This window comes from Marmota monax, unplaced genomic scaffold (genome assembly GCF_021218885.2).
Source record: "Marmota monax isolate L192 unplaced genomic scaffold, Marmota_monax_Labrador192_F-V1.1 WCK01_AAM20220418_F8-fsc00566, whole genome shotgun sequence".
In the NCBI taxonomy this organism is placed as follows: domain Eukaryota; kingdom Metazoa; phylum Chordata; class Mammalia; order Rodentia; family Sciuridae; genus Marmota; species Marmota monax.
In genome coordinates this window covers 101,238-117,027 of record NW_026693184.1, presented here as the reverse complement: position 1 = coordinate 117,027, position 15,790 = coordinate 101,238, and the positions used below count along the sequence as shown (strand labels likewise).

At 40.5% G+C, this 15,790-nt stretch overlaps 1 protein-coding gene across 4 annotated transcripts in view; it reads right to left on the bottom strand.

The window, feature by feature from the left end:
* LOC124100482 (catenin delta-2) overlaps nt 1-14,238 on the bottom strand; it is a 108,081-nt gene extending 93,843 nt beyond the window's left edge. For all 4 annotated transcript variants that reach the window (XR_006854310.2, XR_009227951.1, XM_046456009.1 and 1 more), the window contains exon 1: nt 13,619-14,238. Coding sequence is in view for 1 of the 4 variants with exons in the window: in XM_046456008.1 (XP_046311964.1) it covers nt 13,619-13,903 (285 nt within the window). In the remaining 3 variants the exon portion in view is untranslated. The remainder of the gene's footprint in view (nt 1-13,618) is intronic.
* Nucleotides 14,239-15,790: the final 1,552 nt, after the last annotated feature.

Genomic DNA, 15,790 nt, shown 5'->3' with positions numbered 1-15,790 from the left:
AGGCATTCCTGTATATCAGCGACAAATCCTCTGAAATGGAAATGAGGACAACCACTCCATTCAAAATATCTTCAAAAAAAATAAAATACTTGGGAATCAACCTAACAAAAGAGGTGAAAGACTTATACAATGAAAACTACAGAACCCTAAAGAGAGAAATAGAAGAAGATCTTAGAAGATGGAAAAATATACCCTGTTCATGGATAGGCAGAACTAACATCATCAAAATGGCGATATTACCAAAAGTTCTCTATAGGTTTAATGCAATGCCAATCAAAATCCCAATGGCATTTCTTGTAGAAATAGAGAAAGCAATCATGAAATTCATATGGAAAAATAAAAGACCCAGAATAGCAAAAACAATGCTAAGCAAGAAGTGTGAATCAGGCGGTATAGCGATACCAGACTTCAAACTATACTACAGAGCAATAGTAACAAAAACAGCATGGTACTGGTACCAAAACAGGCGTGTGGACCAATGGTACAGAATAGAGGACACAGAAACCAATCCACAAAACTACAACTATCTTATATTTGATAAAGGGGCTAAAAGCATGCAATGGAGGAAGGATAGCATCTTCAACAAATGGTGCTGGGAAAACTGGAAATCCATATGCAACAAAATGAAACTGACTCCCTTTCTCTCGCCATGCACAAAAGTGAATTCAAAATGGATCAAGGAACTTGATATCAAATCAGAGACACGCCGTCTGATAGAAGAAAAAGTTGGCTACGATCTACAGTCGGTGGGGTCGGGCTCCAAATTCCTCAATAGGACACCCATAGCACAAAAGTTAATAACTAGAATCAACAAATGGGACTTACTCAAACTAAGAAGTTTTTTCTCAGCAAAAGAAACAATAAGAGAGGTAAATAGGGAGCCTACATCCTGGGAACAAATCTTTACTCCTCACACTTCAGATAGAGCCCTAATATCCAGAGTATACAAAGAACTCAAAAAATTAGACAATAAGAGAACAAACAACCCAATCAACAAATGGGCCAAGGACCTGAACAGACACTTCACAGAGGAGGACATACAGTCAATCAACAAGTACATGAAAAAATGCTCAACATCTCTAGCTGTCAGAGAAATGCAAATCAAAACCACCCTAAGATACCATCTCACTCCAGTAAGATTGGCAGCCATTAGGAAGTCAAACAACAACAAGTGCTGGCGAGGATGTGGGGAAAAGGGTACACTTGTACATTGCTGGTGGGACTGCAGATTGGTGCAGCCAATTTGGAAAGCAGTATGGAGATTTCTTGGAAAGCTGGGAATGGAGCCACCATTTGACCCAGCTATTCCCCTTCTTGGTCTATTCCCTAAAGACCTAAAAAGAGCATGCTACAGGGACACTGCTACATCGATGTTCATAGCAGCACAGTTCACAATAGCAAGACTGTGGAACCAACCTAGATGCCCTTCAATAGACGAATGGATAAAAAAAATGTGGCATTTATACACAATGGAGTATTACTCTGCATTAAAAAATGACAAAATCATAGAATTTACAGGGAAATGGATGGCATTAGAGCAGATTATGCTAAGTGAAGCTAGCCAATCCCTAAAAAACAAATGCCAAATGTCTTCTTTGATATAAGGAAAGTAACTAAGAACAGAGTAGGGACGAAGAACAGGAGAAGAAGATTAACATTTAACAGGGATGAGAGGTGGGAGGGAAAGGGAGAGAGAAGGTAAATTGCACGGTAATGGAAGGAGACCCTCAGGGTTATACAGTGGAGGGGGTAGAGAGAGAGGAGGGGAGGGGAGGGGAGAGGTGGGGAGGGGGGAGGGTGGATGATGGGAAAGGCAGCGGAGCACAACAGACACTAGTATGGCAATTTGTAAATCAATGGATGTGTAACTGATGTGAATCTGCAATCTGTGTATGGGGTGAAGGTGGGAGTTCATAACCCACTAGAATCAAAGTGTGGAATATGATATGTCAAGAAATTTGTAATGTTTTGAACAACCCACAATAAAAAATTTAAAAAAAAAATATAAAAAAAAATAATAATAAAAAAAGAATGAGACTAAATCAAAAAAAAAAAAAAAGATGACAGGCAGCTTATGACTAGTACACATAGAGAAAATGTATGTCCATTATTTATTATTTCCTTTAATTATGAGACTTCTTGCCTAGGTTAGGAAACATAAAATGCAGGGGCTTGTTCGTTTTGTAAAGCTCAGAAACAAGTGTTCTCTGTCCTTCCTAATGTAGGGGCACTTACTGCGAAAAGATAACCTTTCCAATTCATTCAAGAAACATGGATTTATTGAGCAAACACTGTATGTAGGACCTACAGCTAGAACTTAAGGGATCAACATGTAAAAAACAATGTTTCTAAAATTGTTACACACACACACACACACACACACACACACACACACACACACTGAACTATAGCAACTATATTCAGTACCTTATTTTATACATGAATAAATATAGTTTAAATGAAATGTAAAAATGACAGTCATTTTTCAAAGTTTAGCCTATCACTATTTCATAGTCCACAGCCATGCCTCACTCCAAATGCACTTACAAGAAACTCTGTTATGGTAAGTACTAGCCTATTTAAGGGGAAGTTCAGAAGGCAATTAGCAAATGCTCCTCACTGCTAGTGGTAGCATGCACCTCAATCCTACCCACTGGCCCCTTGCTACCTCACAAGCCTCTCTGCCTACCCCCAAGAAACCACTAGAAAACTAGTTGACTTATTCTCTTATATTCTCTTATAAGAACATAAAACATCCCTTGCTTTTCTCTTACCATTCTTTAAGATCAGAAAAAATAACTTCTCAGGAATATCATGTACTCTAAATCTAAAATTATGCCCCTTACATGTGAGACCAGTAACTCCCCAATCTGACTGCATACTACAAATAACTGAAAGCTTTAAAAAAAGAAAAATACATTGAAGGTCCCATCACACAGCAATCCTCATTTACCTGGTCTGGAGTGTGTGTGTGTGTGTGTGTGTGTGTGTGTGTGTGTTTTAAAGTCCCTGGGTGATTCTAGTGCACAAGGATGGCTAGCGCTTCATTAAGTGTGGTTTCTGGACCAGGAACACCAGTGGCATCTGGGAACTTCTTAGAAATTCAGAGTCGAGGGTGTAGCTCTTCAGTAAAGGACCTGGGTTTGATCCCCAGAACCACAAAAGGGAGGTGGGGAGGAGGAAAGGATAAGAACAAGAAAGAAGGAGGGAGAGACAATGAGGGTAAGGGACAGGGTCTAAGTTGCCCAAACTGGCCTCAAATTTGAGATTCCCTTGGCCTCTGCCTCCTAAGTAACTGGAATTGCAGTGTAGGCTATGGCACCTAGCCACTATCAGTATTTCAGCAAGGCTTCCAAGTGATTCTGAGGCACATTAACATCTGAGAACCACTACATTAGAAAACCTAAAAATATTTAAGAAATACTGTACTGTTGATTCATTTTAAGGAATTTACATCTTACCTTTACAATTAGATAATAAAGTCCTCAAAGGAAGAAACTGAACCTTCTAAATATCCCTATAGACAGTACTGTGCCTTACACGGGTAGGTGCTTTGTTAATATTTAATGGCTTATCATTCAGCCAGCCTCCATGTGGAATCATAAGCCACACTCTCCACAGAGAAAAGGGAGGGCTCTATGCCAATATAAACTGGCAAGAGTGGTCTGTCCCCAGAAACTTGATTAAATGCCAATTCCTTCTAAACCTACAGGAGTCAGCTCTCCCCATACTATCCAAAAATTCTCTTCCTTTAATCAAGAGTTACAAGAAGAAATTTGGAAAAATTATCCTGAAGAAGAAATTTTTCTTCAAAGTCTGTTTTTAAAAGAAAGAAAAATTATTGGGAAATGATTTTATATTAAAATCAATAATAATCAATCATCTATTGAATAAAAACACTTCACTGGACTTCATTAAAGATTCAACTATTTCTTAGAAATCAAAGCTCAGACCAGATGCAATGGTGCATGCCATTGAAATAGGAGGATTCCAAGTTCAAAGCCAGCCTCAGCAACTTAGTGAGAGCCTATCTCAAAAAAATAAAAAGAGCTGGGGACCTGGCTCAGTGGTTAAGCACCCCTGGGTTCAATACCTGGAACCTTAAAAAAAAATCAAAGCTCAAAGGCCTTAGAGTGAAATAGTAGCACCTATAGGGAATTATTCTAAAACCTAGCTTTCTGAGAATCATTTACATAAAGGGAAGCTTTCACAGGAATTGCTCAAAAAATGTTAGCTGCTTCCATCAGAATATGGGTGCAAGACCTTCAATTAAAGCAAAGTGTGTTCTCAGAACTACAAAGTGTACAAATGACTTTTAGAAAGTTGCTTAAGTAACAGAGCTGGAAATAAATACAACCATTCCATTAATACAACCAGAAAACTTTAGTAGTCTAGAAACCCTAAGTGACAGATAAGAAAATGGCATTGGGCAGGCATAATGGGATAGATTTCCTCCGTTTATGATAGCCTCCACTGATTTACTTGTGACCACACTTTCTGGGATTACCTGAGACTGCCCAAGAATTAAGGAAAGACATGTAATTCTAAAGTTCCCTTTAGATACAATGACTTTATTATTTTCCAAACATATTAAGTTGTTCTCACCATAGAAGGGCAAGTACAGGCACCAAGTGGGAAAATTGGTTATGATGGTTACTTCAAAAACCACTTTTGAGTGCAAAGCTAGCCTTAGCAAAAGCAAGGCACCAAGCAAATCAGTGAGACCCTGTCTTTAAAATTTAAATATAAAAAGTATAAAATAGGACTGGGGATATGACTCAGTGGTTGAATGGCCCTGAGTTCAACCCATGGTAACCATACTCTCACCACTACCCCCAAAGAAAAACAACTTTGAGTTTATTTTTGCCCTCAATAAAAGAAGTTCATCTCGAGTAGGAATCAGGACCCACTGTTGAGTAAACTGCTTTCCACAGTCATTAATGATTAGCAAACTGGCTGTGTTCCTCCCCGGGTCAAACAATGGTGATGCTGAAAGTGGCTGTACATACTACACATGGTTAAGAATCATGCTGTCAAACAGACAGGTAACAGAGATCCTCCAAACTTAGGAATCTCCGTGGGAAGGGCAAGAGACACAGAGGTAAGCACATACCTTGGTATTTCTTATTATCTCATAGATCCCAGAGTCAACTAAGGAAACAAAAATGACTCCTCACTATTAACTCCTAGGTTTACTAAACAAACAAGCACATTAGATCCATAGCCAGGGGTGCCTGCACATATAGAAATCACTTTGGGAGACAGGGGAGATACTGGAATTGCACTCAGGGACACGGAACCACTGAGACACATCCTCAGCCCTATTTTGTATTTTATTTAGAGACAAAGTCTCACTGAGTTGTTTAGTGCCTTGCTTTTTGCTGAGTCTGGCTTTGAATTCTCGATCCTCCTGCCTCAGATTCCTGAGTTGCTGGGATTACAGGTGTGCACCACCACACACAGCAGAAATCACTTTTTATGAGTATTTCTTATGGTTCCACAATTGTATTCATGGCTTATTGTCTGTTAAAGAACAGCAAAAAATGAAATTTTAAAATATTCTTAGAGGTTCCCTAGTACCCATCCCTTCTGTGCCACACCCAGAACTTCTTGAATACCTTTACTTACATAAGACTTATTTACATTTTTGAAAATCTTACCAGAGTGCTGTTCCTAAAACAGAATAATACTGTATTTGCCTTCTAATTCAGTCATGGTTCTACATTAGAAAAGAAAAAAGCTACCCCATCTTAGAAATCATACAGATTTGAAGACAAATACATACGCAAATTTTTAAGTGTTATCACCTGTTAATATAGGCTGAAAATTCCAAATGTTTATTTTCCCCCCACAAATAGTTCCCCTAACACAAAGCCAATAGGATTAGAATATATAACTGTATCTAATCTCCTCTCTTATTAGTCACCTGACATACCACAATGCAGCTTTTGTATGACCCAGCACCATAATTGACAGCTTCCAGGAATACCACATAACTTTTTTTATTTGTTCTTTTTAGTTATATGTGACAATAGAATGTATTTTGACATATCATACATACATGGAGTACAACTTCCCATTCTTGTGGTTGTACTTGATGTGGAGTAACACTGGTCATGTATTCATATCTGAACATAGGAAAGTTATATCCAATTCATTCTACTATCTTTCCCATTCCCACCCCAAATTCCTTCCCCCAGCTCCCCCCACACCCCGGCCAATTAGGTGACCACATAACATTTTTCACAACATTGCCCAGTAAAAGAAATGGACAAAAATAACTTCCATATGGGGATAATACACTTAACAGTTTGTAATTATGTATTCTGTTTATTCTGTAGGTACTTATCCGGTAATTCATAATTTACCAGAACAAGTTTCTATTTGTACAGATTGCTAACAGATTTATATTCTAAAGAATTCACAACTAGCCTAGATTCCTCTGGAGAAATCTGTATTCCTCAGAGCCTCCAGCTGCCTTCAAATCATGTGGGGAATTAATTAAAATTAAAAAATATATATGCTTGGACTCTGTCATAGAACTACTGAACCAGAAACTCCACAGTTGAATTACTGGCCCCATGTACTTTTTATAAATCAACCTTATTAAAGTATAATTTACTTCAAATAAAAGTACCCATTCTGGTTTCAAGACTATCTCCGTCGTATACCAATTCTTGGAGGCTGAAATGCTAATTTTATTAACATTGTATTGGATTATGTATAAAATTATAAAGTTTGGTTATTTAAAATTAAAACTTTAGATCCAGAAAAAAATACCCATTCTAAGTACACTGTTTGGTGTAGTATCCGTAACCAAGATCTACAACATCTCCATCATGCTGTGATCATCAAAACTGGTCTCCTGTTGGGCCCACAAGATTTTTTCTTAAGATTTCATGTTTTTCAATTGTTTAAATAAATTCTTTGTTGAAGTATTAAATTCCTCTCATAATTCTGATATCTAATTCATCTCAGTGCTAACATGTGCTACTGGCTATTCTCATTCATGTTCAATTTTCCTGATTCTTTTCATTTTATTCCAGATGTCTTTAGTTAGTAGGCATGTTGAAATGTAGCATGGGGGATGGGGAGGCAGGGTGTAGATTCTGTTTCCCTCTGGGACCCACCAAATAACTACATTGGAAAAAGAATGCACTGAGTCTCACTGCCTGTTACAGATGGCAAGGTGCAAGTTCACCTCCCTGCTTGGCCCTGCTGACACCTTTCCAAAGAAAATATGCACTCGCTGGCATTGCCTCATTTCCGCCAGTTGAGAGTGTAAGACCAGGTTCCTCTCAGCCCCACTGGCACCCAGGGGAAGGGGAGAGGAGGGATGATTCTACCACTTTGTTGAAGAAGGATGGGAATGGAAGCTCAGTTTCAGCCTGGACCGCACCCCCGACCCCTACTTATATTCCCTGGCCCTCTTCTAGACTACCACCTAGTTCTGTCAATCATGGAATGGAAGACCAGCACCTTGCTGTTGACACCACCTGGCAGGGGTACTGATGAACACTGCCTGCTTCCAACAAGCAGAGTGGGAAGATCATTGTTTTTGCTCTGCCCTGCTATAGCTTTAGGGGTATGGGATATGGTTTTCCCCTTAGTATTGGATACAGTAGAGAGAGTACTGTCAAACAAAGTTTTGTTATTCACCCATCCTTTCCCAGAGCTTGGCAAGGGAAACAGACATTTAAGCTTTTTTTTTTTTTTTTTGGATAGGGGAGTAGGGCAGGAGGGGAGTTCCTATAACTGTCTACATTACTGACCAGAAGTTCCCACAACATCCATTCTACAACTACACAATTTATGAGTTTTGTGTCCTTAAACATCATTAAGGAAATCCAGAGGATTCACCGTCATGCCTTTTCTCAAGTCCCTAAGTGGTAGACATTCTGGATTCTTTCTACCTTTCATGTGCTTTTTTGTTGTGTCATGTTCAAGGTTTTTAGTTTAAGGAAAAAGACCTTAAGGGGAAAAAGTTTAAAGGAAAGAATGGGGCTAACACTCTTTGCAGAACTAGAACCCTTAGAGATGTATATCTTTAAGATGCCCTCTCAATGATTTTGATGCACAAATGTGCAGAAACAGCAGCAATGTTCTAGGGCATTAGAAAAATCAGACCCACTAAAGGGGCTCAGCAGACAATCCAATTGTGGATAATACTATGTGTAAGGCAACCTACTTGTATACTTTTGTTTGAATTTGTTCATTTATTCCTTATATTAACTTTTATTTAACAATGATTTAAATTATCATTTTCCATATAAGGAGATACTCCTAGTTTAATAGCCCAAGATCACACAGCTCATAAATAATGGAGATAGAATTCAAAACCATGCTCTTTTGCTCCCTGACTCCACATTTTTACAAACTATTCTCTCACACAATGCAAAGCTTATAAACCTACCTTTATGTATACATTTTCAAAATTTATTCAAACACATTAAGGCATTATCCTCCTGTAATAAATAAAGTCAAGGAACACGGGAATCAAAAAGGATTTGCCTTAGGCTATAAGTTTAAAAAACTCATTGGCATTCTCCCTGGGTTGGGAGGTGCAAATTATTGAGTCCTAACTTCTTAGACTAGCTCTTCATAAACTGATACCAGCCTATATTTTCAAAGTTAATTCATGTTTTAAGGCTTTAAGATCCGGACAGGAAAAAAAAGTGTAATTCTGTTAGACTGCACAGCTGTTTAGAACCAACTCAGTAAGCACTGACTTAATGAATGAGAAGCAATAAACCCAGCAAGGGGGACAAAAAAAAGTAATGACTCAAATGTAGAGCAACTGAAATGGAACCGGACCAATGTGAATGTCTTATTTGACCCTATATCTTTCATTAAACTAATCATGTACATTTATCTCAGGCTCTATAAGTTTTATTATCCAAGTTAGACACAGTCATAATTCTCCCTCACCCCACTGCTATTGCCAGGGATGGAACTCAGTGCCTTGTTTATGATGGACAAATACTCTACCACTGATGATTAGATGATTACTAAATAATCTTAGCCCAAGATCACAATTTTAGACATTTCAGCTTTCTATGCCAAACAAAAGGGAGACATGTGGATTCCTATTTCTTTCCCTTAGTAAAAGCAAAGAAATCAGGTCACATGACAGTTAGGTATAAGATGGAACTGAAGCAAAATACACCTGGTCTCTGGATTTGGTTCTTAGCTCCAAATCTTCTTAAGAGACAGACCATTCATTGTTCTTCTGCCCTGGTGATCTCCCTTCTTGTTTATTTGGCAAGCATCTCATTGTCTTTCAAACCCACCTTGATCAACGTCCTCCTGAACACTTCCACTGGCTGCATGTTCTATACTACCAATGCATGTTCTATACTACCACCATCCTTTGTGGCCCCTTTCATTGCTGCTGTTTTCACAGTAATTGAAACCATTTATTTGCACACAGATGGTTCACACTAGACAGCTTCTTGAGAGATGAAACAATGCTTAATTCTTTATTCCAGTGTGTGCCTGGAACCTAGCTGCACTGAATACATATTTTCCATTAAGTTTCTCAAAGCCAAGTAATTTTCCCCTAAAAATCCCAAAGCCCCTTTCTCATCATTCCCTTGTCCAGGTACCAGGTAAAGCCTGTGGCTATGTGTAGAAAGATCTCCTGGGCTTTAGAAGATGGGGGGGGGTGAAATTTTCACGGGAAATGCACAAGAGTCATGGGTGCAGAGGTCAGAGCAACTGCAAGGTTAGACACTCACAGTTCTTTCTGCTGTAAAATCTGAGCCCTCCCCCACAGTGCTCCAACACTGTAAACACAACTCCTTGAACTGAGGGGTCAGCAGGTAAAGCTACATTTCCTTTGGTGATCTACTCTAAAACCAACTGGCCATTAGCTCCCTCAAGTAGCAATCTGTCCTGCCTTATATGAGTCTTCACTTTTTTAAGTGCAACTTATTGGTGTTCTTGAACAAATCAGTTTTACATTTATTCTCTATAAATGATGCCATTAAGTCCCTCTAAGTGCATGAGAGAAGAGGTGGGGAGGGGAGAGAAAGAAAGTCATTATGCAAAGCAGTGAGACAAACAATTGGCCCAGAGTGGGAAATGTCGGCCTTCTGTTATTCTCTCATAGGCCTCTCTAGACTCCGTTTATAAAGTACATCATCTTTGAAATCCACCAAGTTTCTGTAATGAAGCATTCCACAAAAAGCTATGACTTAGGTGAAATACCACAGCAGCAACTAACTCCACATAGATAACCCATACTATGTATAACCATGCAGCCCATGCCCAATAGTCCAGGTGACTCAAGACACAACTACCAGCTCCAAAAACGCTGGAGGCAAAAGGCTGGCACCTCAAAAACACACTTCAGGTAGCCCTGCATGATTCTACTGCAGCACTCACACCTCATTTTTGGAAAGCCCTATAACTCAAGTCTGAGGGCAGTGTCACAGAGTCAATAAATTCTAAACATAATCCTCATTAAAAAATACTCCCACACATATACTGAGTACCTAGTATTACAGGCATTTTCTAAATGATGGTATGGTCCTCATTTATATTTTTAAAAGTATAAAAAGGTGCTTTGATACATTATGAGAACATCATCTGAAATAAATCAAAATAATATGTCAAGAAACAACAAAAAGGGGCTAGGTTATAGCTTAATGGTAGATCACGTCCTTACCATGTGCAAGGTCCCAGGTTCAACCTCCAGCACCAAAAATACTTTAAACCAACAACAGTCAAGAAAAACCTCACAAAACAAAATGAAACCACAACTTAAAACATTCTCTGATATGCTAGTCCCATATAAGAACAATTCCATAATGTCACCTTTTGTTTCATTATGCCATCTGGAAAAAGACATAAACATATCAGTTACATGCCTATTTATGCTCTTAACATTCACATTCATACCACACTCACCATTCACCACAAATACCAACTATGTATCTAATAATAATGAAAGCAAATAAAATGCACTGAAACACATTCTACATGTGTTCTAAAGGTTTAGCATGTGTTTTTACCCTTCAAAACAACCATATGAGGTAAAAACTACAATTATCTTATTTCCTAGCTACAGTTTGGTTCAATGACCCCTCCAAACACACTGTCTTTATCTTTTTTACTTGGTTTATGTCTCTTATTTATTATCAATAATCAGGTTCACTATAGATTATTCTGTGACTGGGAAACAAGAGCACCAAAGAACTGAAAATATACCATCCTTTTCACTCACAAGCTCTGGTTTGCAACATTAATTCACAAACAATAAAGGCAGCAGACAGCTCCCATGAAAGGAGAAGGAGATACAAATGCAAACACATTAAAATCTGAAAAGCAATTAGGTCTCTAACTTGGAAAGTTAGGTATTTCCAGGTAAATATAGAATGGTGCATTTCCAGTGCCATTAACTTTAGGAAGACCGCAGCTAATCTCATTGAATCCATAAATAAAACCCACTCTTTGAACATTACATAATTCACCCCTCTGCCTCTCATTTCCTGGACAGCAATCAATTCTTGAAAGGCAATCAACTTCTTTCTCCCCATGCAACAGGAAAAAAATTCTAGTGATGCTGTGTACACACCAAGACATATTCACTAAAATCATCTCTTTGTGATTTTTGTCTCCCACCTAATTATAGATGAAATATGATTTACATTCCTTGTTCAAGTGTTATATATTTAATAGATTATTCCATATCAGTTTATCCAGTCAAGTCAGAATGACAGTAGCAATGTTAATCAGGGTTAGGCCTACGTATCAATTTTAAGCTTCATATAGTTCAATGAAATTATCAAGAGTTGTGGGACACCATCAATATGTTTTGCTCTCTGTGTCAAGAGATTCAGAGTATTTGTTGATTTCTCCTTCATGTTCTATTTCACTCATAGTGGGGGAAGAGAATATGTGCAACATATGTGCTGAAACTCGGCCGCACACGCTCCATGGTGGGGATGCTGAGGGCCCAATCTAAGAAGAAGGATGCTATCTTGCTACCTGGAGCCTTGACACCAGCTAAGCCATCAGGCCACATTTCCCTGTTCTTCTTGGAGACTGGAAAACCCAAGCCCCTCTGTGAAGGAACTTATCTTCTCCAGCCACCTCATCCTCTCATTTCATCCTCTGGAACTCATTTTCCCTCAACTCCCCTTCTTCCAAATCAGGGCAACTGTCTCTCTCAAACACTTTGCGAAAGCACATAACCTTCTCCACTGTTCAACTTGCACTGATCACTTCCTCCACATGTTACTAATTAAAATGTGGTTCTTTTATACAGGGTCTCAGTACCCCACCTCAAGATCTTCCTATTCATTCTTCTAAACCTTACAGCTTATAGTTCATTGCTGGTGATGTTGAAACTATCCTAGCTCCTGGCTATAACTATAACATGAGTTTTTCTAGCCTCACGGAAAAGAAATATACATCATGTGCCTAGTCTACCTCTTTGAGCTGAGCAGACTGTCTCCCTTCTCTATCGTTTCATTGCCTACAAAAGTGAAATGCATTCTACTGCACTACTGTAAAGCAGAATGAGCTAATATAAGTGCTTAGCAAAGTACCTAGCACAAGGTAAGTGCTAAATGTTCTTTAACCTATGCTCATTCTTTCTTTCAGCTTATAATCTTTCATGACAAGAAGAGGGGTGGTAGCTTAGATGTGATCAAACAGCCATCTGGGGCCAAGATTAAAGACACTAATTCTACCATATACCTTTCCATCAATCACTTGTCTGATAAACCAAACATTCACTAGAAAATTGCCAACAGAGTATTGTACCAAATTCTGCAGGTTTTAGAGGAGATAGAACTAAAACTTGGTAGCTACACAAAGGAATATAAAGTCTGATTAAAAAAAAAACTGTCTTGTATAATTACAATAGAACTGATGAGACACAGTGATGACAGTAATCTCCAAGTGGAGCACTGAAAGATCTGGACAATTAAGAAATATTTAAGCTCACGATTGCTAAGATTCAACTTACTTCTCTGGCCAGTCATGGATCCTGAGAATCTGTTATTTGGGTCTGGGCCTCAGTGAGCAATGGACAGTGGTAGGAGTGTATTCAAGTTCAAGGTATGCTACAACAGGTGACTGAGAGTACTTACCGAGGGTCAATTCAAAACAATCTAGAGTTCAAGGACCAATAAGATGACCTTAAATATCTTTAAAATCCAGTTATTTATGGAAAACAGTTCCTTGAAAATAAAAACAGACTTTACATGTGATCTAGCAATTTTACTTCTGTGTGTGTGTATGTATATGTATGTATGTGTGTGTGTGTGTGTATATATATACACACACACACACACACATACACATACATATATAGATATCTACATATGTACATACACACACACAGAAAACAGAAAAGAGGATTGCAAAGAGACTTGCACATCCATGTTCATAGCAACACTACATATACAATAGCCAAGAGGCAGAAGCACACCTCACATGTAAAATAAAGAATGAATGGGTAAACAAAACGTGGTATAGATACACAGGAAAATGTTTTCAGCGGGCCAGATAGACCAACAGACAGTGCCCAGGGAGGCGAGGCCGGTGGGGAGCCCGGCGCCGCCAACGGGGCCAGGCATAAGGGCAGATGGGGAGAGGAGGCGCTTACCTCCAGCGCTTCAAAAATGACAAAGCTGGTCATGGCAACTTGATGTCCTCTTCGGCCAAGGTGGACTCGCGCCGCTTCCTCCGCGGAAGTCTGGGCAGGGACCAGGCGGAGGACGGGGGCTTCCCATTGTCTTCCTTGTCGGAGCCCAACGACCAGGGGAGCAAGGGCGCCCAGGTCCAGCCGGCCCCGCCGCCGCCCACCGCCCGCCGCGCCGGGAGCGCGTCTCCAGGTCTCGCTGTGACTGCCGCTTTTTGCGGAGTCCATGGCCCGAGCCCGGCCATCCATGGCTCTGCCACGCCGGGGTCCCCGCGCTCGCCGCCCGCGCGCCACAGGCTCCAGCCGCGGCCGCACAAAAAAATTGACACGGTGCCCTCCCTCCCGCGGCACGGCTTCCCTCCGCCCCGCGCAGACGCTCGCCGCCCGCACCCGCCGGCGGGCCCGCAAAGGTCGCGGCAAAGTCGGGGCGCGGAACTTCGCCTGCCCCAGGCGCGGGAGAACGTCACCGCCGCTGCTCACGCAGGAAACTCACTGCCGGGCCGCCAGAGGTCCAACCCGCACAGCCAGCGGCGGCCGGGGCCAGGCAGCGCGAGCCCAGGCCATGCGTGCTGGCGAGGCCGGGCCTGCGCACTGGGGGTAGCGGGGCGCCTCGCGGGGGGCGGGGGGCGAGTGGCAGGGGGCCAGGGGGACGAGCAGCGGGGGCCGGGGCCGCGCGCCGGGGCGGCAACCGGAGCGCCCGGCCGACAGCCCCCGACCTTCCGCGCGCCCCGCCCGCCTTCCCAGGATACTTGCTCCTTGACCCGCCTGAGAAGCCCCAGGGCTTTTCCCCTGGGCGACCCGTGGGGTCAGAGGAGGACGCTTGGGGCAGGGACGCTGCAGGGCGCTCGGGGCCAGGGCGTGCCAGGCTCCGCAGAGTGAGCCGGTGAGGCCCGCTCCAGCAGCTCCAGGCCACGCAGCGCTCCTGCAAACATATTCTTCAGTCTCTGCCATATGAAGCCAATGAAAGATGCCTGCTGGTGACCAAATGATGCTCATGCAAAAAAAAAAGTGGTTCTGAAAATTTTAATAAGACTTATGTTTTAAAAAATTGTGTCTTTATGTCTTCTCAGGAAATGTTTTCAATTCAAAATTTCATGTGACATGATCAAGTGTGAAAATTGATGGAAGATCATATGAAAAAATTTCAAATGACTCTTTAAAGCAACCAATGAGAGATCAAGTTTTTTTTTTTTTACTGATTGTAAACCCAAGTGTCAATTTTTAATGGATTTGATAGATGACTCCTGATAAATTATGATTTTTATATTTATTTTTAAAGAGCAATATAGATCTAAAACAGATCCAGCTAAGATACCATCCTGGTTGAAGAAAGTATCCACCCTCTGGAATTACACAAAAAATATACTAGATACTGAGGACATGCCCTAGTTCAGTTCCCAGCAACACACACACATATACACACACAAATAACAATAATAATAAGTAAAAATAATAAATTCTAGTCCAGATCCAGTTACAAGCCTCCTATTCACAAAACTTAGTAATTAGTTTGTGTTTCTGCCATGTTCAAGGCCTTTAGTGGTCTGATTCCTGTTGCCTCTCAAACGCCTTTATTTCAAAATGTATTTTTCAGTGCATCCTAAGCTAGCTCTTTCCAGAACACCTCCATACCCTTGCCCATGCTGATCCATCAGTCCAGAATCTCCTTTACTGCCATCCAGACTTAATGAATTTCCATTCACCTATCAAAGCCAACTCATCTAGAAAGCTTATTCTTACTATTTCCATTTAGAATTATCACCCTTTTTCTACTTATGTGGCACTTTAATTTATGGGCTTATGTATATTTCAATGTATTGTTAAATATTTTGAAGTAATATAATGACAAATCATGTATACTTTCCCATTTCTAAAGGGCCTTATATTATTTACAAAATAATTAAGTTGAAGGATAATTGATTAAAAAAAAAAAACTACCTACCAGAAGAATATTGTCTATATACCTTTCCAAAGTACCTGACCCCTCTTATGTACCTGTCTAGAGTCCTGTCCAATCTCTGCAATCCCAGGCCCCTGAAATCTTCTTTTACCATCCCCCAGGGGACATCATTACTCTGAATCCCACGCTTACCATTCCATGCATTTCTCTATATTGTTAATACATATGGAAGTATC